Here is a 24615-nt window from a genome sequence, read left to right as displayed (position 1 = left end):
CCTCAAAATTCCCCTAATGGGTGCCTATGAATAGTTTTAGAAGTGGGGATTGGTGTCTCCTATAGGTGCATATAAATATTACAATAGAGGGGGTTGGGGTCTCCTGTAGGTTGGTTCACATGACACAACATAGGGGTTTGATGTCTCGTTTAGGTTGGTGCCTAAAAATTAGCAAAGGGTATGGATGAATCTTGTAGCTCGATGCCTACAAAACAATAAAAGGGGATTAATTTCTCTTCTATGTTGGTTCCTACAAAGTAGTAGAGGGGTTCAATTTCTCCTATAGGTTGGTTACTAAAAATAAGTATAGAGGATTGGTGTCTCCTATAGGTTGGTGCCTAAGAATTGATGTAATAGTAGGTATCAATATAAAAGATCATTCATATAAAGCATTTTTGTGGTTTTCTCCCATTAGGGTTTCCACATATATTTTGTGTTACTTTTTCAGTTTATGTGATTGGTGTTTTATGATATTCGAATGTTTAAATAAGTAAAAAAAAATCATCATATTGATTCATTTTTCCCCTCTTAGTATAGTTGTGAATCCATCAATTGGTATTAGAGTGAGTTCCTTCAGAAGAATTCTAACCATTGGAAGGTAAATCTTAGAGGGAAAAATTGCTAGTAAGGATAATTATTTCACAAATAGATATCCACCCTTTGATGGAACAAATTATGCATTTTGGAAGATAATGATATGGGCATATATGAGGTATCTTGGTGATAAAGTTTCACTTTTTATGGTAGATGGTTATAAAGTTCCAACAATTTCTTCAATAGATAAAAATGAGAAATGTATTTTGTAAATAATGTAAGAGTAATGAATTCCATTCTAAGTAGTTTTGTAGATTCAAAAATTATCAAGGTAATGCAGTGTGACTTGATTAAAGAAATTCTGAACAAGATTCAAGGAATATATGAAGGTAAAGATGGCTAAGCTTCAAACACACAAAATTCGATTCGAAAGTTTAAAGATGAGTGAAGAATAAGACATTGAATGTTTTTTTCCTTTTGTAGATGAGGTTGTGAATACTGCTAGAGGACTTGGTGGAATGATTAATGAAGTAGTAATTGTATATAAAGTGTTGAGATCTCATCCATTAAGATTTAATGCCAAGGCGTCTACCATTAAATAAATGAAATATATAAAACTATGAATATGGATTAATTACACATAATCCTCACTACGTATGAGATGAGAACAAGAAAGGAGAAGTTAGGATTAAAGGAAGTAGCCTTCAAAGCATGAATGAAAACAAAAGGACACAAGGACAATGATCATTCTAATTCTAAATTAGATGAAGACGGAGTTCAGTGGTAAGGAAGCTGAAAATAGGATCTAGAAAATATAAATATAAGATACCATTCAAATGTCTTGTGGTAGAATAGGTCATTATGCTTCTAAATATCCATATGAAAAATTGGAAGATGGTGATGATGAAGAAGAATATAAAGATAGAAGAAAATTTCATAAATATAGAAATAGAGTAAAATTTCATGGAAATAGGAAAGGAATATATCTCAAGGAGAAAAGCCTCTATTCCAAGGAATATGGCATCTCATTAGAGATGAGAGATCAATATGGATCCAATGAAGAATAAGAATAATTCCCATTAATGGCCATGAAGTCTCAATACATTGATTAGGAGATATCAGATTCAGATGAAGAAATTATTAAGGATTCAAAGAGAGAATAAAATATCAAAGCCTATGATTATTCCAACGATGTATTAGATGTAGAATATGTGTAATATATTTCAAGAGGAACTAAAAAAGGAAAATGTATGATAATATTCCATCGTAATTGCATTATAATAGGTCACCTTGTTGTTAGATGTACATGCAATTTTTGAAAAATAGTAATGATAAAGGAGAGCATGAAGATAAAATAAAATCCTATGAGTATAAATGGGAGGAATGTAGCTCATCAAAAGGTAGTAACTGATATGCATCTAATAATGAGAAAAAAAAATTCTACTAATTTCCGTGGAGGCTTAATACATTGATAAAGAGAACTGAGATTCAGAGGAAGAAAATGTTGATGGAGAGGTATATCTTAAGGGAGAACTTATCATTGCATTAGAATAAATAGAAAGACTCATTAAAAATTAGAAAGATTTGTGGTAGAAACATAAGAAATAAAAGAAATATTGTCTTCTTGAATCAAGATTCTCTCTAGTTAAACTACATCTATACGAGGCAATGAAGTGTGAAAACCCTTTTTGGTTTCCCCCTCATGTAAATATTTTCATGCGTGAGTGTAATAATTGCGATAATATAAAAATGAATAGAAAGATAGATAGGACATGGATTTATAGCTCTATGATGAAGCTGCTTGGGAATGGCTTAGGGAAGTAGCCAAGTTTTAAATGATTGAAAATCACCCTCACCCACATCCTTGTTGCATTGTAAAAATAATTTACATTGTTGTATGGGTTCTTGACGAAAATGATTATCAGTGGAGGAACTATGTTCTTCGAATTCCCATGTGTTGTGAATGATTAGTGTAAATTTCTCTTGAGCACTTACTCCTTAGTATCTAAATGTAGCTCAGGGGTGGTTAACTATAAGAAAGGATTTCAATTCATTTTATCTATTGTTGGGAGGAGAGTTCAAGTCCCTCTCTTAGTTTCCTCTCATCCAAGTATTAGGATAAATGTTGTTTACCTGTAACTTTTGTATGTTTATGCAATATCAATGATTATTGATGTTATTATGTGGCAATGGGTATATCAACACTATTAATGAGGAAAATGTATTCTTGGGTGTTACAAGGTGATGGTTTGTGAATGGTTTTTATGGTTGTGAGGGACTTGTAGATCCTTTTCATGTTGTTATGTTCTTGAATGGTGAGGTTATTTATATATGCTTATGTTAATTGACGATATAACTAGTTGACTATGACTTTGTGTAGTTTTTCCATTATATGTAATGTGTGGATAATTGTTAAGCAATTTCATTTAATTATGTGGTGTGCTTAAAATCCATGGGTTGTATGATATGATGGAGATGGAGTCTCCATGTATCAAGACCAACGAGAACGACCATTAAAATATTGCCTACAACGTGTTAAAGGACCATGTGAGTCTATGTTACATGTTTGATGGTTGGAATTTTCTTTTTGGACATAGTATAAAGTTGTGATCTTACATTGTAAGGGTTGGGATGGATAATTATAACCATATAAGTCTATAATAATTTGAATTTTTGCTCACATTAAGGAGGCTTGTATCCTCGTGGAATGATCATTGATAATACTGTAAGGAAGAATTGTGATAAATGAAGGTGTTGAGTTAACAACGCATAGAACAAGGAAATCCCCAATAGCCACAATAAAATATTTATGTCATGCCATTATGAATAAGCTAGGAGATTTCTTATGGATGGAGGAACATTAGTAGAGGCCGCAAGAGGGGAAATTTATGTCTCCAATCGCCAATATTTTTTCATGCCATGGGTGGTGTGACGAGTAGATATTATGCATTGGAAATGTTGGTGCTATAGATAGAGGGCACGATAAACATACCTCTCTATCTAAAAATGAGAAATCACTATTTTCAAAAAGGTTTGGGAACTTGGTGGGACACAAAGCCGATGCTGGAGTGGCACCTTCCAAGAATTCCATGTGATCAAGTGACATCACCTTGGCATTAACACGTCATTAGGAAAAGGTTGGAGTGGGTGATGTGGAGCATAGTTGATGTGTCATCAAGAGTACTCATGACTACGGATTATGGTGACACTTGCCATAGGATTGAAATGTGGCAATGATGTGGTGAATCATGTGGGTAGGGATCGCATCACCATAGACCACAGGACCGTGGAGTAAAACTACTAGTGTCATTTTGTAGTGGGGTTACAGATATAATAGATCTTATGAAATAAGTAGGAGGAACTTAACAAAGACTCCCTCCATTACTTTTAGAAAACATTCACAACATTTCATGGAGGTTCAACTTGTGTACATCAAAGCGGTAAAGCCGCAAACTAATAGAAGGTGCCAGATGGGGAATGACCCCATAATTAACACAAACATTGGTGTCACACCACAAAGGTTTGAAATAAATCATAAATTTGAGGTAAAGAATTAAGGAAATATGTTGCGATGATGTGGCGGGATTACATAGGCCACAAAGGATGTGGTGGCCCACGTAGGCACTTCAGTTCCACGTGGCATACCTCATTGATGTGGCAAGGGTTAATGGTTTGTGCTTAAAAAGGTCATAACTATCAATTCAAAGGTCATGTTAAGGAACTGTTTATATCTCTGGAAATCTCTCGATAAGTTGAATGTGATGGCATATGCCAAGGTTAATTTTGTTAAGTTTAGAGAAGGATTTGTTGGCTTTTTGGGGCCTCACCTAGGTTTAGAAGTGGTTTAGCCGAACAAAACCCGCACTACCAGCCCTTTCGGCAACAATCCGCGGAGCGCGAACTGAAGTCTCACCTGAGGTAGTATGGGAGGGTACTAGAACCAGGTTTCTGCACCCTTGGGATGTATGGATGTGGTCTAGAAGGTTGCGAACTGTTCTACACTCCTACGCTACTTTGCACAGAGATCTATCCTTCGCGTAGATCTGTGCCAGTCGCTTCCCGAATCTTATTATTTATATGGATTTATTATAGATCAGAACAAGTTCGCAAGGTCTTTAAGAAAACATTTAACAACAATACCCATTGTGCACTATCATAATTCTTAAAGACAGTCATAAACTCATAAAACCCATACATAAACTAGAATATAAACAGATCCACAATATTTCAGAGCCAACATAATATTTCAAAATCAACTTATCTTTATTAATTTCTTTGCTCAGTACAACCAGATCTGCCCTGCACACTCAACTGTAGGGGTTTGCGCACACAACTGCGAACTCTACCAGGCCTCTACGCACACAGCTCCAGAGCCTCTATCTATCTACCAATACCCTCGACTTGGACTTACAGACGTAGAGAGAATATTGTCTTACATTAATATCTTCCAAAAAGCTACCTTCTACCCTTAGAGCCTCGATCTATTTATACATTCCCATGGTCCGCGGACCATGGGTAGGTCGCCTTACTTTTATTATTTTACATTATTTTTGGGCGGACAACCCTTTGACTTGACCTATTACATTTCCTATGCAAAACTTTTTACAATATCATTACCCTAACTTATTGGCTTCAAGCCCCAAAACTATTACATGGGGCCTCCACTACCTAACAGGGAATGACCCCATAATTAACATAAACATTGGTGTCACACCACAAAGTTTTGAAATAAAGCATAAATTTGAGGAAAAGAATTAGGGAAATATGGTGCGATGATGTGGCGGGATTGTGTAGGCCACAAAGGATGTAGTGGGACCATGTAGGCACTTCACTTCCACATGGTATACCTCACTGATGTGGCAAGGGTTAATGGCTTGTGCTTAAAATGAGCATAACTATCAATTCAGAGGTCATATTAAGGAAATGTTTATATCTATGGAAATCTCTCAATAAGTTGAATGTGATGGCATATGCCAAGGTTAATTTTGTTAAGTTTATAGAAGGATGAGAAATTTTGTAACTCCATGTCTATGATGGGACAATGGAGGTCGGTTTAATTGAAAATAACACCTACCATTCCACTGGGATTATTCCAAGGGGGTCAAAGAAAAATTTACAAAGTAGTATCAGAGTATGGTTCAACATTAGACTTGTATGGAATTGAATGTACATAGATTTGGACCTCTACTATGAAGTATAGTGATTTCTAGTGGTTTTTTGTAGTGTCCAATGTGTGCTTCTTGTATCATTTTGATTATAAATTGCACGTTAACATGGAATGTGGTGTTTCATATGCCTCACAACCATATGCTTATGGTAGATTTGGAAAGGATATTATGGACATGTTTTATTGATATGATGGATTGTCGAACATGTATTTGTGTATGACAATACATATGAAGACATGATGAATGAGAAACAAAATGGTGTTGTACAATCTTAATAAATGTCACTCATGTCAAGAAGAAGAGTTAATGGGAAAGAGAATAAAGGAAGACTCCCCTGACTGTATGGATGCCCTTAGAAGCATAAGAGATGAGTTGAGAAGTTACATGGTTGATGAAAAAAGGATCATAGTGGCTCAACGAAAGAAAGAAAAGTAAATTCCTTTGCATTGTACAGTATGTCATACTTGTAAAGTAGAGGCAACATGATCTAAGTGCTAGCCACCTAGGAAACGATAAAGGAAGACAAATCCCATGAGAACTTGGAAAGTATGAAGTCATGTTTGACGGTGTAGAAGGTCATAGATGTAGGAAGAGTCATAGGCATGCAAGAAAGGATAGAGTGAGAAGTGGAACTCCACTAATTATCCCATAAAGGAGGCTAGGTAGTCAAGTGCAGTTGTCTAGTGCTACCACTAAACGATATTACCAACAAAAAAGGAAAGGAAAGGAGTTGATGCTCAAATAATTCAAGAAGGAAAAACATCTTGTATTCGATGGAGAGGTGAATAAGGGAGAGGTTGAAGAGGCATGGTTGTTAGGGATGAAGCAGTATTTCAGGGTACATGATTATTCTAAGAACATGAAGGCATGATTATTTGTCTTTACCCTAAATGGAAAGGTTGATATATAATAGGAAGATTTTAGGAATGTAAAGTATATCATAGTTAAGGATATTTGCTATAGAATATTTGTAAGTTACTTCAGGGAGAAGTATCTATTTGAAGGATATTATGATAGTAAGGCTAATGAATTCTATGAGCACAAAATTAGGTCACTATCAATTGACGAATATAAAACCAATTTTTTTGGAGTTGTTGAGTTATGTGCCTTACATTAAGGATGAGAAAACATTTTTTAGAGATATCTCAATGGAATGACTCAAGAATTCAGGGACAAAATAGAATTCAATGAGCTTAAAACATTGGAGGATGTAATGTGTAAATTGAAGTATTCGTATAAACAATCAAATCACAAACCTGAGTTCAAAATTGACTAGAAAATGAAGGTAAAACCTAGTTTTAAATGGAAAGGATCAAAATATATAAAATGAAAAGTGAAATTTTCAACTTTTAATAAGGATAGGTATCAATAGAACAATAATACTGCTAATAAGGACCAATTCACCAAGCTTGTTGGATTCAAAGAAAACTAGTTTAGAGGAGGACCTATGCAGTGTCAGACGTGTGGATAGAACCATCAGTAAAGAGTATGCCTTCAATAATTAAGGACTCATCTAAGAGCATATAATGTGAAAGGGGTAGAGACCATGAAAAATGTGGCTCAGAGTATGTCACAGATCTGTGTTGCATTGGACAATAGGCGGGCTAATCACCAAGCATCTGTGATCAAAATGGAAGCGATGATTCATAACCAACCAGTTTCAATTCTAATAGAACTAAGTTCTAATTTTAGTTACATTAACCCCAACATTTCAGAGAGACATACATTGTAGAGCCCCAATAATAATATGTCGTGGCTAATCTAATTGGCCATTAGGACTAGGGAACATGTTGAACATGTGTTGAATTCATGCCCAGTCCTGATAGGTGGCACATCCACAACTGTAAAACTAAACATATTACCACTGCATTCATACAACATATTACACAATATGGATTAACTAAAAGACCATAGAACCAAAGTTGATTTCTTTAGAAAATCAATTGAATGTCTCAATGACAAAGGGGAAATAGTGATGCTGCAAGGAAAAATGAAGTTGGTGATAGTTTGGAAAATCACCATGCTGCAATTGAAGAGCTACCATAGAATGGAGTGCAGGCTACCCATTATCCAAGTGACCAACGAGTCAAAGGTGGAGAGGAGTAAAATTGAAGAGCACTCAGTAATAAAAAAGTTTCACAGTGTTTTCCCTAACGAGATCCTAAGATTGTCACTAAGGAGGGAAATTCGTTTCACTATTGAAATATTTTCGGTATCAATGCCAACATCAAAATCTCCATACTAAATGAGTACACTAGACATGATAGAGATAAAATTGTAGTTAAAGAAAATGTGGGACAAAGGATACATCAGACCCAGTGTGTCACCCTGGGGAGCACCTATATTATTTGTGAAGGAGAAGGATGGAACATTGAGGTTATGTACTGATTATAGATAGCCCAATAGAGCCAAAATAAAAAAGCACATATCATTTTCCAAGGATTGATGATTTGTTTGATTAGTTGAGGGAAGTTGTAGACTTCTCGAAGATTGATTTGAGGCCTAGGTATCATAAGGTGTGCATTAAAGAAGAAGATATTCATAAAACAACATTTAGAACCAGGTATGGGCACTATAAATTTGTAGTTGAGCCATTTGGGCTCATAAACACCTCAACAAAATTTATGTGTTTGATGAACAATGTTTTAAGTCCATACTTGGACAATTTCATGTTGGTCTTCATGGATGATATATTGGTTTATTCCAAAACCAAGGAGGAGCATGAGGACCAATTAACAACAATATTGCAACTACCAAGAGAGCACAAGCATAAAAAAATCAACTCATAATGTATTTGAAGTTACCAATATTAAAACAAAATCATAAAAATTAACTTAGGTTCATAGGACATTTTCTTTCATTAACCAATTTAATTAACAAGGTTGAAAGTGCATAATTACTTTTCAAATAAATGCCAATCTTTTATTTGTAACAAATACTGAATATTTCTTGGAGATTTAATTATTGATAATTATATTAAAGTTCAAAACGAGAATTAAAATAATCATGCCTGTATGCATAAATATGAATAATTCTACTAGTTATTTCTTGATATTACACTCTAGTATGAGGAGAGGTGGTAAAAATATTTCACTCTCAGTCTCAACAATATAATAAAGTATTTTGATATCATATAAAGTAACATAAATTTATACCAGAAATATAAAGTAATTAAGAATAAAAAAATCTTATATTTGCACTTTTGGTTGTGAGAAACAACTTTTTAAAAATATTTCAATACACCAATTAAAAACTATTTGTATATTCATGTTAACTAATTTATTTTGATATCAACTTCATATAAAAAAATTATATATTTTAATGTTAAGCATAATAAAATGAAAATAAAAATTTTTGTTACTTTCCTAATCAAAGTAATAAAAGGAAGATATGTAATTCATTCAATACTTATATAAAATTAATATATGGAATTTTAAAATAAAAATATTCAATTTGAGTTATAAATAAAATATTCCAATATGCCGCTATAAATAAGACTAACATATATTTGAAAATATATTAATAATAAAAAAACATTTTGATTTTGAAAATGTGGTTCAGAAATAGAATATTTGTAATGATTTTTTTTTAGAGAAGAAAAAAAACTATTGAAAGAAAAAATAATGGTTAAAATATTTCAAATATTCTCATTATTCTACATTTTGATCATTTTCCATGTATATTTTTTTGGCTATTTTTGTTTAAAATCTAACCAATATCAGTTAGAATTGCGAATTTAAATTGTATAGTTACCCAATTCAAGGGGTTAAATCCATTTATACATTCAAAATGCAATTTAAACAATTAAAAATTTATATATAACCCATGTAGATTATTTTAGCCACTAATATATTAAATGCCAAGAAAAATCAAATTTTTTGAAGTGCAAATCTTTTTTCACTTTTTAATTATAAAAAGAATTCACTCTGAAAAATTATACAAACTTAGCGACATTTAATATAAATCAATAGTAAATCTATAATAGCTATAAAAATAAAATCACAACTTAAATTATATATTTAATTATAAAAATTACCCTCTCATATATATCAAGTTTTTAAATTTACACATTGTTTTTTTATTTTTCCTCTTTCCTTTTTCCTATTTCCTCACAATATACATAGTTTCATCCATTTGAAAACTATTTTAAAAACTCATTTCCTCACAATATACATAGTTTCATCCATTTGAAAACTATTTTAAAAACTCATCATCAAAACAGTAAAGAAATTGCCAATAAAAACATTTTAATTATAATATCTATATAATTAAAATTTACTGCATCACTATCAAACAAATTACTTTAAAATTTCTATTAACACCCCTATAATACTAATTAACAACATCACCATCAAACTTTCTTCAAATTACTAACATTTTTATTCTATATACATATATCCTCTTGATCAAATCAACTACGATTATAAGTTTCGATTGGGATTTAAATCAACCACTTACAACATAAAAGCTTCTGGAATTCAAGTTTTGAAGTGCTTATTGTTCTCTCACCGCAGTCTGGATTTCCCCACAAAACTTTTTTATTTAAATAAATAGTTTCATAAACATGATTTTTATTTTATATTAACTTAAAAGAGTAAGATCAAAATGAATATTTCAAATAAACATTTTTTTCCTTTCTCCACGAAGTAGAACCACAAGGGTGGGGACCCTCTGAAGCAATATACTTGACAACACTGCGATCGAAATACCAATCACCAATGAAGTCAAACGATAAGGGTGGCGACCGTCTGAAGCAATATACTTAACAACACTTCGATCGAAATACCAATCACCAACCGCTTCTGCAATGGTCTGTTATAAAATAAAAACGTAAAGGGGTTTAAATGGTTTAGAGATTGTGAGAGTGTTTAATTTTTTTTCCAATGGTACAAATGGATCTCTTAAAAAAATAAATTTTGCATTAAATTTGATAGATGTAATTTAATTTTTTTTTAAATTTTTACTAAGTACTTTTAAAATATACCAAACTTTTTATCATTTTTTAATTACTTTTATGACTAAATTGTATCTTATTTAGACTCCCTAAACAAATATATTTGTACATCAACTTGAATTTTGAAAGTTTGAACATAACTTATTGAGAATATTATCCGGAAAATGACAAATCATGACGTACCTTCGAATTCAATTTTGGAGAATTCGCTGAGTGCCACATGGCTTGTACGTTTGTTTGACAGTGTGAATAACATGAATCGATAAACAACCCTCCATCGCATGAGTCCAACACAGGTGTTAATGCATTGATCGTCTTGTCCGCGTATCCTGTGATTGGTAACAATGTGTTATTGGACTGAACATAACATTAGTTAATCTTGGGATTGATAACGATATCGAAAAATATATGAATCATTTCTTCACAAATTTGGTTTTTGTTAGGTCACTATACTATTAGTGTAATATCTTATTTTTATTAGTGCAATCTTATTGTGTTTATATAGTCCCCATGTTGTTATTATTATGCCCCATAGAAACCCACTAGTGTTATTATTGTGCCCCTACAATATTATTGTTATGTAGGCTATGATTGTATTGTGACCCCTTAGACTCTTATGTATAGAAAGGAGGTATTGTCATTTGTGTCATCAAAGAATTGTTCATTTGTGTAATGTAAAAGAGGTTTCCCCCTCAAAGTGGGGGATTCTTAAGTCGTTGATTTATCTTTTGTATCTTTTTGGGAGCTTTGGATTTTAGGGTTTCGCTACTCCAAACAAGCTAGCTATCGTGGAATTTTCACTATAATGTTTTTTCGACGAATTTTCGAAAGCTTAAAAAACCCATTTGAACCAAAATCATTCTGAACCTCGGGTCCGAATTTCAGATCTTGTCTCGCTATATTTTCAGAGATATGATCTAAGGAACTTAGTGTTTTTGCAAGCTCCAAAATTCCATCTCAACCAAGTCATTGTGGAATTTTCACTATAATCTGTTTTCTAGAAACTTTCAATATCTGAACTTAAAACCCATTTGAGCTGAAATCTTGGTGAAGCTTGGGCCCAAACTTCAGATTTTGTTTTACTATATTTTCGAAGATACGGTCCACGACATTTAGGGTTTTTGCAGACTCGCGAATTACATTCTAAATAAGTGACCTTGGGAAAATCGTCCTAATGTTATCTCTAAGCATCAGATTGAATTTTCATAAGAAGTTATAGAAAGATGACAGATTTTTGATTTTTTATATATATTTTTTTCGGTCAAAAGGTCGAAACAGGGACACGTGGCAGGTCGTACAAGTTCGCTGTACTGAACAAGTCTATAATAAAGGCAACAAAGTAGATTTGTCATAACTCTTTTTTGAAGAATTCAATATTGATCAGACTGGTGGGGTTAGAAATAGGACTTAGAGGGCTACCACAGGCCAAAATTTCATAACTTGATGATATGAAATTACATAGTTACAGTGGTTTAATATCGAGCTCCTAAAAGCAATATAAATAATGACTCGAATCAAGAAAATAGAAACACCTAGTAAGCAAAATTGGATGGATGATTTGAAGAATGTGAACGAAGATAAGATAGATAGGTTTATATTTTCCATGGAAACTAATATTCATGGTATGGAAGTAGATTTGAAAAAAGACATGGAATATTTAAAGAAACACATGAAAGGTTTGAAGGAAAGTGGGACAAAGTTGCTACAACAAAGGCCTCCTAATGACAGAAAGGTAGTAGAGGAAACGCATGATAAGAAAAAAATAAATGTTAATCATGATTTCATAGAGTTTAAGATTGCATTGAAGACCCACCGTATTCCAAAAATCGATATGAGGAAGTTTGATGGCAAGAATCCCATAACATGGATACTACAGATGGAGAAATATTTTGATCTACATGATGCACAAATATTACAAAAGGTACGTATTGCATCTTTATATTTAGAACTGAATCAATTTTTATGGTATAAAGGGCTCTGTTCTCGTAAACCACTTGTCACTTGGTCAATTTTCACAAAGGAAATAGTAGCACATTATGAGGATACAAAGATAAACAACTTCTTTAGCTAATTGGTAAATATCAAACAAAAGGGTTCATTGGGAGAGCACATTGAGGACTTCCAAAATTTGAATATAAGGGTAAATGATATTCCATAGAAGTAGAGGATTGATGTCTTCATAGAGACTTTAAAGGATAACATTCAACATGAAGTTCGTCCTTTGGAACCTGATTCATTGGAGAAAGAATTCAAGCTGGAAAGAAAAATTGAAAGCAAAATTATGGCAACAAGAAATCCTACTACTTACAATTATAAAGATGGAAGTGTTGTTGCTCCTAACCTTCCACAACCTACAAGGTTGACACCACAACAATTGGAATGAAAAGAAGATAATGAACTTTGTTATAGTTTTGATAGAAAATACACTGAAGGTCATAAGTGTGATGAGAAGAAATTATTTTACATTGATTGTGAAGAGGGAGAACAAAAGGATAAAGAAACGTCAAAATAAGAGGATATACACCAGGAACCAACCCCAAGATAAAATAGCACACAACAAACTCTAATCAAATTCTATATTATGAATCAAGGAAATTACACACATATTTATACAAACAAAAGTTTCAAGATAGGAATTCTATCTTAGACGTATAGTAGTGTGGTTGAGAGATTCTCTCAACCACATACTAAACTAGGAGAAACTATATTGTAGTTAATTCCTATTATGTAGGAACAAACTCCTCAAATAGAGAGTTACAACCATAGACAAGTAGGAATTAATTATTTCTAACTCCCCCCCTTAATGACTACTTGTCATGATAGTCAAATCCACCACCATTAGGCGAATTGCATGTACAGAACCTCCAAAACACAATCTGCCTCCCCTCGCAAATCATTAAACGAAGATAAGGATTCCTGCGGATCCACTTGAAGGTGAATTGGCGTGATCCTGAGCGAAAAACCTGCACCCATATTAAATTGGAAACTCTTGGCACGATTTTTCCGTAAAATTCCATAAAATTCCAGTCTAGTATTTTGGCGCTGTGGCGCGATTAATGGCCTAATAGATGCGCTAATTGCGCTTCCTGGTGCTACTGTCAGCGCGAAAAGCGCGCCAATCCCCTTCTACTCAGAAAATTAAAAATCATCTGAGTCCAAGCCAGGTGTTCTGCAGTCCACCTGCTCAATTGAGCACAAAGATCTCGTGTACACGTGGCCACAAAGGCACCTCAAGCCACAGAGGCGATTCTGCCACAAAGGCAAGCTGGTCACAAAAGCACTTCAGCCACAAAGACTATAGATGGTTTCTGGCTCACCACCAACCCTCACTTTATAGTGGCAAAAGATGGTTTCACGCTGACCATAAACCATTACAAAGTGGTTTTAAGATCACCACAAACTTTCAAATGCCTTTAAAAAATCTTACATTTGATTCCACATTTTGGAGTTTCTGGGTACATACAATGACTATTACAACAATTGGACTTGCTTATAACATGCTAGGGAGTCTATTCCACAATCCACACTAACCTAAACAAACATCTACTTTGTTGTCCACCATAAACGTTGTCGCTGCTCCTTTATCCCATCATTTCATAGTTGACATCTTGGGCATCTTTGTCAAATAAATTCTTGGAACTCCATGAACCTGTCATTTGTTAGAATAGCCAATTCTAACAAAATAACTTCATATTGAGGTGGCTAATCTCAATATGTATATCAATTTAAATTCCAAAAAAATACTTCTCCAAAAAAACATTTACCCAAGTATGCACAAAAAACCATGCTTCTCCCTTCAAATCGAACACAAAGTTTCTCTCCTCCTTGAACAAAGAATGCAGTTGCTGGTTTCTTTCCTCAACAATAGAAGCCCCTGCCTCTGCATCTCACTCACCAACATGATGAGCATGTTCACCAACACAATTGGCCACTCTCCTACACATTCAGCTACTCACCACGCTGCAGCTGCTTTCCACACTCAACAATGAGCAACGATTCCCGTGGGCTCTAACGCAGAACAAGTAGCTGCGTATCTGGTGATGCACATTGCTCCACCTTCTACGTCTCTATAATCCATGACAACTACGGTAATATTGACTTGGCTACCTCGAGCAATCACCAGGTTTGACAGCAACGCTGCGGTGAACAGTGGGAGTGTCATCTCGGCAACTGAAATCCGTAGCTCTGTTTGAAGTTGATCATCTGCAACAATCCAAGTCGACTGTGCCTTCTGAATCTCTTCAAACAAAGCATTGAAGTTTTTGAATCTTTCTTTCAGCACAGGTTTAGAGACACCACTGGAGAAGTTTCCACCAACATGGATGCCCTCGTCTCTCAAACAAGAAAGGACCTTGCCCCAAGCAACCCTTTGATAGCTTTTATGATACTGTCGGACGTTTGATGAATGCCGACGCACCCAACCATCACCTAACAAACTGTGAAGATCTGAATCTTTTACTTTTTGAACAATATACCGCCCATTGTTCATAAAAAACACATAGCTCAAGGCCAGATCTTTGTATAACTTTGACTTTGCATTTAAATTGCTTTCTAAAAGATTCATAATTGCAATTGTCTTCATAGACAACGGTGACAAATTTGTCCTATTGGCGCCATTTCGACATTCAAGAACATCCGAGTGATCCAAAGCACTAGCCGATACACCATTCATACGTGCAGTGAGTCTGTCGGTTGGATTTGACAGGACGAAACAGGGGCCGGGAGCCATGTGGTGGATTTATTTCCGTCGACCGATTTAATTTGCAAAAAACAGTCACAGGCTCTCCACTGATGTGAAACTCCACACAACAGAGCAACAAAGTCTCCACGACTGGATACACAGGTTTGTACCCGAGAGATGCCCTTTGGGGATCAGACTCCCACACAACTCTTGCCTAAAAAAAACTTAGATCCCTCAAAGAGGCTGCAGATTGCTGCAACATGACGGCTCTCAACAAATCATAGCCCACAACCCACCTTTGAGGACTCGGTCCAGCTCCTCCACCTCTGCAGACAACAACGTTGGTAGAATGAGCCAGTAGCTCAACACCCATAACGATTTCCATGAATGTCGAACTGATGAAATCCGGGCTCTTTGGTTAAAGGCACCCCTAGCTCGGCCAAGCAGGCCTGCACGCGCTGATCGCTGCCATACAAATGGGGTAGCGGTGAAGGCACTCGTCCTGGACTTGTTCGAGGGCTCTGGCCAGTGGATAACTGATGGCGAAACCCCCTCCACCATAAGCCATTCCATAAGAATGCATCGCATTCTGATCAGTAGATTCAAAATTGCTGCCGATGTAATAGTACTGATTGTGATCATATTTGGCGAGCACTCGCACCAGATTCTGCGGCACAAAAAGTGTATCATCGTCTCCCATCACAAACCACCTGACATCAGGGAGCCCCAATCTGAAAGTCTCTGAAACAATCCGAGAAATCCGAATAGCAGAGCGCAATTCTTGGGGATGAGTATAGTTAAAGTGGGAGGTATCCTCAGAGATTCTGATTGGTGGCCCGGGAAACCCTGTTTCGTTTACAGACCGATCCAGCCAAACGAATCCCCGGGTCCACCCGGGTTGCCACCATAGATCGATGTAGGGTTTCCTCTGTTTCCATTTCTGAGCCGAAGCTGCAATCCCGAAAACAATATGCTCCAAGCTCGTCTCACACGCATCGGCCACAACTGTCGCTCTTCCTCAGCTCCAACCTTCAAAAACAGGTCAGATGCTCAAAATTTAACTAGTAAATCAGATCTCGGCCGTAACGCATAGGTCGAGCAGACTCAGATCTGATGATAATGATCTCACCAAATGCGTCCTTACACCAAAACCAGAGCCTCCACGATTCAGATGTCAGATGCACGCTGATCCAGCCACATCCACGCTGTGGGCCGATCCACGCTTACCCCTCTTCACCGGATGATGCCTTCATAGATCTAAGGCTTGAATAGCTTCCAGCTGACGACTCCCTTTGATTCTGTCTGTTATCAATAGACTCACACACAACTCCTCAGCATACAAGTCGTCTTACTCACGGCGCCTCCCCTGCATCTTCCCTTAGCACTGCCAAGCTTGGCCTCCTTGCACACTAGACTCGTCCTCTAGCTTGTCTTTAATGCCAGCCCACATGCACAACTTCAATACTCAGGGTCTCTCACACAATCCCAGCAACCACAGGTTCAAGTAATGATGGACACAAAAAAATCTAAAAACAAAAATATACTTCTCAATTATTTCCCTCATCCCAGGAGGGACCAAGCCCCCGAGGGGCGAGGCCCTCAAGCTCTCATACCAAGATAAAATATCACACAGCAAACTCTAATCAAATTCTATATTATGAATCAAGGAGATTACACACATATTTATACAAACAAAAGTCTCAAGATAGGAATTCTATCTTAGACGTATAGTAGTGTGGTTGAGAGATTCTCTCAACCACACACTAAACTAGGAGAAACTATATTCTAGATAATTCGTATTATGTAAGAACAAACTCCTCAAATAGAGAGTTACAACCATAGACAAGTAGGAATTAATTATTTCTAACTCCCCAGAGAAAGAAAAAATGAATCCGACCATATCTTTTGATGCATTAGTAGGAATTACCACTCCTCAAACTCTCAAGATAGAATGACATATCAAGAAGAAAAAGGATAACACACTTTCGCACAGAATCGAATGAAACAACAGACAAACCAACATCATAGTGAAATAAGTTTTGATATGAAAGACTGTATTTTTACAAATACAACCATACAAATAAATGTCCCTCAAGCAAGCTAAGAATGATAATAAATTATCACCAAAGTACTATGCTCCTTACAATGTGTTGCAAAAGATTGGTACTATGCCATACAAATTGGAGCTTCTTGCATCTTCCCGAGTGCCCCCAATTTTCCATGTTTCATGCTTAAAGAAGGTTATAGGTGACAAGCTCCCAGTTCAAACAATATTGTCAAAACTTGATGAGGAAGAAAAAATCATATTGGAACCTAAAGCAGTCACAAAAACAAGAAATCAACAACTACGAAATCAATAAATTTTAGAGTATCTCATCAAGTGGAGGAACTTACCCGCTGAAGATTCCACATGGGAGGATGTGAATTTTATACATAAGCATCCAGAACTACTCAAGCATTGAGGACAACACATTTTGAAGGAGAGGGGCATGTTAGGTCCCTATACTACTAGTGTAAACCCTTATTGTTATTAGTGTGACTCCCTTATTGTATTATTGTGCACATACAGTTCCCATGTTGTTATTATTATGCCCCATAGAAGCCCACTATTGTTATTGTTGCGCCCCTACAATATTATTGTTATGCAATCTCTGATAGGTCCATATAGTACTAGTGATTACCCTATTACTATTGTAGTTGTATCCCTTATTAAAATTGTTGTGCCCCTATTGCCCCCATATTTTTATTACTGTGCCCCATAGAATCCCTCTATTGTTATTTTTGTTGCTTTATACTATTATTGTTAGGTCGGCTGGGTTATATTATGACTCCTTAGACTCCTATATATAGAAAGGAGGTTTTGTCATTTGAATCATCCATGAATTTTTCATTTATGTAATGTAAAGGAGATTGCCCCTTCGAAGAGGCTGAATTCTAAGGCATGGATTTATCTTTTCTATCTTTTCTTAAGCTGGTTTCATAACATTCAGTATCGGAGCTTTGGATTCTAGGGTTTTGCTGCTCCCAACAATTCATTGTGGCATTTTCGCTATAACTTTTTTTCTGCGACGTTTCAAAAGCTAAAAAAAAAACCCATTTGAGAAGACATCGCGTTGAATCTCGGGTCCAAATTTTAGAACTTTTCATGCTATATTTACAGAGATATTATTTAAGGAAGTTGGTCTTCTTGCAGAATCCTGAATTACATTACAAACAGGTGACCTGGAGAAAAGCGTCATAACTTTCTTTCTGAGCATTGGATTGAAATTTCATCAAAAGTTACAGAAAGAGGACGGACTGTAGTTTCTTGTATATATTTTTTAGAGCCAAAGGTTGAAACAGTGACTCGTGGCACGTCGTATAAGTTTTCTCTATTGAACTAGTCTATAAGCAGGTCACTGTGGGAGATTTTGTATAATTCTTCCTTGGAGAATCCAATTTGGATCACACTGGTGGCATTGAAAAGAGGATGAAGAAGGATACTACAGGTCACAATTTCAGAACTGGATAATCCGAAATTACAGAGATACATCAGATTCAATATCAAGCTTCTACAAAGTAAAAAAAGGTGTGTAGTTTTCTTTTAAATTTTTGCATAAGGTTGGTTTGAAGGAATTCAAAGGGCATAGTAAAGCATTATTATCGGTAACTGATACCTCGAGGAAAGAAAATGCAAACACTTAGTAAGGAACCTAAAAGCTCTAGCATGACTCATGAAGAAGAGGAAGAAATGCTACATGATATATCAAAATTACAAGAACAAGTGCAACAAATGTCACACTCAAAAAAACTAACAAAATCTAAGATAAATGGCGTGGAATCTAAGATAAAGGGTGTGGACGCCAAGATTGACGATTTGAAGATAGATTTGAAGGCAAATTTGACAAATTTTCTACAAGAAATACTTACTAATGGTGAAAGGGGAGTAGAGGAAACTCATGATGCGAACAAAGGAAATGTTAATCATGATTTTATAGACTCTAATGTTGGATCGAAGACGCACCATATTCCAAAAATCGATATGAGGAAGTTTGACGGCAAGGATCCCGCAACATGGATATTACAGATGGAGCAATTTTTCGATCTCAATAATGTGCAAAACACACAAAAGGTACGTATGACAACATTATATTTGGAACCAAATCAATTTGTATGGTATCAATGACTTTTCTCTTGTAAACAATTTATCACTTCGGCAATTTTTACGGAAGAATTGATAGCACATTATGACGATACAAAAAGCAACACTTTTTTTAGCCAATTGATAAGTCTCAAAGAAAAGGGTTCAATAATGGAGCACATTGAGGAGTTCCAAAAATTGAACATAAGGGTAAAAGATATTCTAGAGGAGCATAGGATTGATGTGTTCATAGGGTCTTTAAAGGATAATATCCAACATGATGTTCGCCTTTGGGAACCTGACTCATTAAAGAAGGCATTCAGGTTAGCAAGAAAAATGGAAATCAAAATTATGGCAACCAGGAAGCATACCACTCACAGCTATAAAGACAGAAGTGTTGTTGCTGCTAGTCTTCCACAACCTATAAGGTTGACACCACAACAATTGGAAGAAAAAAGAGCAAAAGGGCTTTGTTACAGTTGTGATAGCAAATACACTAAAGGTCATAAGTGTGCTGAGAAGAAATTATTCTACATAGACTGTGAAGAGGAAAAAGAGAAGGAGAAAGAAAGGTCAAAGGAAGAGGATATACTCCAAGAACAAAACCTAGATAAAGAAGAAATGAATCCGACCATATCTTGTAATGCATTGGCTGGAATTACCACTCCTCAAACCATCAAGATAGAAGGACAAATCAAGAAGAGAAAGGTAATAGTGTTGATTGATTCAGGCAGTACCCACAATTTTATTCATTGTAAGGTAGCAAAAGAATTGAATTGCTTCCTATATCTAGCACCAGAGTGTCAAGTGATGATTGCAAATGGAGGAACGATAAATTGCTCTGGAAAGTACCATAATATCAAGCTATCCATGGGAGAATATGTATTGACTAGCCCAATGCTTTCCATTCCAATGGGGGGTGCTGATGTTGTACTAGGAGTCCAATGGCTATAATCCTTGGGTACAATAGCTTTTAATTTTCAAGAACTCTTCATGAAATTTTCTGCAGAAGGAAAGGAAGTTGAATTAAGGGGTATTACAGGGAAACCGGAAAGATAATCAGCTCTAACGGTATGACAAAGCTTTTAAAAAAGGAACAAAGAGGTGTAATTGCACAATTATGTTCGCTAGATGTTTCCACATCGGAATCATCTATTTCTCTAGATCTCCAAAAAGTCTTAAATAATCATTCCAAGGTATTTGAGACTCCCAAAGGTCTCCCACCTATTTGTTATCATGATCATGCTATTCATCTGATTCCAGGAAGTGTTCCTCCAAACATCAGGCCGTACAGATATCCTTATGCCCAAAAGAGTGAAATTGAACGTATGGTTGCAGAAATGCTAGAGGTTAGTATAATTCAACCTAGTCAAAGTTCTTTCTCTGCTCCAGTAGTATTGGTGCACAAGAAGGATGGATCATGGCGCATGTGTCCGGATTATAGGGAGCTCAACAAGCTCACTATTAAAGATAAGTTTCCCATTCCTGTCATTGATGAATTATTAGATGAATTGCATGGATCAATTTACTTCACCAAGTTGGACCTTCGTTTAGGATATCATCAAATCAGAATGAAGACCGAAGACATTCCAAAAACAGCATTTAGAACTCATGAGGGTCATTATGAATTTTTAGTCATGCCTTTTGGCCTTACCAATGCACCTTCTACATTTCAAAGCTTGATGAATTCCATTTTTAAACCCTTCGTTAGAAAATTTGTGTTAGTATTTTTTGATGATATACTAATCTACAGCAAGTCTTGGAAGGATCATGTTGAACATGTTGACAGGGTGCTACAACTATTGGAGGAGAAACAATTATATGCAAAAAGATCCAAATGTTTCTTTGGAGTACAAGAGGTGGAATATCCGGGTCATATTGTATCTCATGAAGGAGTTAAGGTAGACCCTAGCAAAATTAAATCCATTAAGGAATGGAAAATCCCCACATCCATAAAGCATCTGCGAGGATTTCTCGGGTTGACAGGGTATTATCACAAGTTTGTTAAGAATTATGGGAGAATAGCAGCACCTCTAACAACATTATTGAAGAAAGATGCATTTTCATGGACTCCAGAAGCAACAAAGGCTTTCGAACATCTTAAAGACGCAATGTGCCAAGCACCAGTATTAGCTACACCAGATTTCACAAAAACCTTTATTGTGGAATGTGATGCTTCAGGAAATGGAATTGGTGCTATTTTAATGCAAGATGAAAGACCCATTGCTTTTGAAAGTCGTCTAATCAAGGGAAAGTTTTTACACAAAGCTATTTATGAGAAGGAAATGTTGGCAATACTACATGCACTTAAGAACTGGCGACTCTACCTAATGGGAAGAAACTTCAAGGTAAAAACAAATCATGATAGCCTTAAATACTTTTTAGAACAAAGATTATCTTATGGAAAGCAACAAAAATGGGTCACAAAGATGTTGGGTTATGACTTTGAAATCATCTACAAAAAAGGGAAGCAAAATGTGGTGGCAGATGCACTCTCAAGAAAGGATGAGGATGTGGAAGTGTTGTTGTGTGCCATTTCTATTATCCAACCATATTGGATAAATGAAGCAAGGGAGGAGTGGAAGAATGATGAAGAAGTGTGGGCACTTATTCGAAAGTTACAACAAGATTCTAGTACATCTGATACATTTAGCTGGCAAAATGGTTCATTATGGTACAAAGATCGTTATACCTTTGTAAGAATTCACAACTCAAACAAAAGATTCTTATGGAATTGCACACTTCTCCCTTAGGAGGGAATTCGGGATTTTTAAAAACTTACCACATGGTTAAGAAGGAATTTTTTTGGGATGGCCTTAAATCAGATATTCAAATGTTTGTGGCAGAATGTTTGGTTTGCCAACAAAATAAAGTTGAAACAATTAATACCCCGGGTCTATTACAACCTTTATCCATTCCAAGCCAACATTGGGAGGAGGTTTCAATGGATTTTATCACAGGTTTACCCAAGTCTGAGGGAAAGAGTGTCATCATGGTGGTAGTTGACAGACTTACCAAGTATGCACACTTTTGTGCATTATCACATCCATTGATAGCCAATATAGTTTCTACTGCATTTATGGAAACAATTCAAAAGCTACATGGAAACCCAAAGATTATTGTAAGTGATAGAGATCCCATTTTCACTGGAAATTTTTGGACAGAATTATTTTCTTGTCTTGGTTCTGAGTTAGCTCATAGCTCATCTTATCATCCTCAATCTGATGGGCAAACCGAGATAGTAAACAAATGTTTGGAAGGATATCTTCGTTGCTTTGTATCTGATAAACAGACACAATGGGTCAAATGGTTGCCTCTGGCTGAATGGTGGTATAACACTTCTTTCCATACAACAACAAAAATGACCCCATTTATGGCACTTTATGGATATCAGCCACCATCCATCACATCATATTTAAGAGAAAATTCTAAGGTTCAAGCAGTGGAACATCACATTGAACATCAACAACAGGTCCTCCAACTCTTAAAGGATAACCTCGTGTTGGCACAAAATAGAATGAAACAACAGGTAGATCAACATCCAAGCGAAAGAAGTTTTGATGTAGGTGATTGGGTATTCCTACGGCTACAACCATATAAACAAATCTCCGTCAAGAAAGCTAAGAAGGATAATAAATTATCACCAAAGTATTATGGTCCGTACAAGGTGTTGCAAAATATTGGTACTATGGCATACAAATTGGAGCTTCCTGCAGCGTCTCAAGTGCACCTAGTTTTCCATGTTTCATGTTTAAAGAAGGTTATAGGCGACAAGCTCCCAGTTCAAAAAATATTGCGAGAACTTGACGAGGAAGGAAAAATTATATTGGAACCGGAAGCAGTCACAGAAACAAGAACTCGACAGCTACGAAATCGATCAATTTCGGAGTATCTCATCAAGTGGAAGAACTTATCTACTGAAGATTCCACATGGGAGGATGAGAATTTTATACAGAAGCATCCAAAACTACTAAAGCGTTGAGAACAACACTTTTTTTGAAGAAGAGGGGCATGATAGGTCCATATAATACTAGTGATTACCCCATTACTATTGTAGTTGTATCCCTTATTAACATTGTTGTGACCCTATTGCCCCCATATTTTTATTACTGTGCCCCATAGAATCCCTCTATTGTTATTTTTGTGGCTTTATTCTATTATTGTTAGGTCGGTTGGGTTATATTGTGACTCCTTAGACTCCTATATATATAAAGGAGGTTTTGTCATTTGAATCATCCAAGAATTGTTTATTTATGTAATGTAAAGGAGGTTGCCCCCTCGAAGAGGCTGAATTCTAAGGCGTGGATTTATCTTTTCTATTTTTTCTTGCGCTGGTTTCATAATAAGCTCTGATTGTATTGGGACCCCTTAGACTCTTATATATTGAAAGAAGGTATTGTCATTTGTATCATCGAAGAATTTTTCATTTGCATTGTGTAAAGGAGGTTTCCCTCTCGAAGAAGTTGATTTTTAAGTCATTGATCTATCCTTTCTAACTTTTTGTGACCTAGTTTCATAATAGGTTTTCTTGGCAAAACATCTCCCATGTAATTATTGCACAAAGATTTTACAATAATTCAAGTGTAATCCAAATATAATCACAGACACTGAATTCGAAAAAAAAAATGCATTGTGTTACGAAAAAAAAGCTTCGAGTATTTATGCACAAAAGTAACCTTTCATTATTTTCAATTGCCACGGAGAGCAAGTCGTGATATTCGCCTTGCACTCGTCCCAAATACCGTTGGGATCCGCTGAAGTAGGCACCCAAATATTTGCAACCTGTAGAAAATAGATGGACAGCCATAGAAGATATGACATCGCATTCAATTATTCTATGTTGTTGAATAAACAGTGAAAAAGTCTCCAGAGATTTTATCTACCTGTGTTGTATCATATGCAGGGTTTACAACAAAAAGTGGTGATTTGATCAACTGTAAAAGATATTGCGGAAAGAAACACTGCCATTGTGTAAAATCAATGTTAGTAAAAACTCTTATAGATAAGATAATTGCCATTATAGGTAGAGGTCTCTCTGTGGGATGTTGTTAGTTAAGTTTTACCAATAAGTTAAGGAAGTAATCTCTTTCGGTGGAGTGTTTGAGATATTTAAAAGCAAAAAAAATAGAATTTAAAATGAAAATAATTGATTAACGTT

General features: G+C 35.6%; 1 protein-coding gene and 1 pseudogene across 1 annotated transcript in view; both read right to left on the bottom strand.

Annotated features, from left to right (window-relative positions):
- Nucleotides 1–24615, bottom strand: part of LOC149215462 (pectin acetylesterase 8-like) — a 66204-nt gene that overhangs the window by 18154 nt on the left and 23435 nt on the right. The window contains exons 9-12 of the mRNA XM_089389724.1: nucleotides 24341–24418; nucleotides 24134–24239; nucleotides 10840–10985; nucleotides 10419–10514 (exon numbers count right to left, since the gene is read on the bottom strand). Of these exons, the coding sequence (XP_089245850.1) occupies nucleotides 10419–10514; nucleotides 10840–10985; nucleotides 24134–24239; nucleotides 24341–24418 (426 nt within the window). The remainder of the gene's footprint in view (nucleotides 1–10418; nucleotides 10515–10839; nucleotides 10986–24133; nucleotides 24240–24340; nucleotides 24419–24615) is intronic.
- LOC149215463 (uncharacterized) lies at nucleotides 15700–16537 on the bottom strand (annotated as a pseudogene).

This window comes from Pinus tabuliformis, chromosome 1_1 (genome assembly GCF_031772625.1).
Source record: "Pinus tabuliformis cultivar Carrire ecotype Pingquan chromosome 1_1, CPIR1, whole genome shotgun sequence".
Classification (NCBI taxonomy): domain Eukaryota; kingdom Viridiplantae; phylum Streptophyta; class Pinopsida; order Pinales; family Pinaceae; genus Pinus; species Pinus tabuliformis.
Note: the sequence above shows the minus strand (reverse complement) of the source record. Positions and strands in the feature narration are given on the sequence as shown.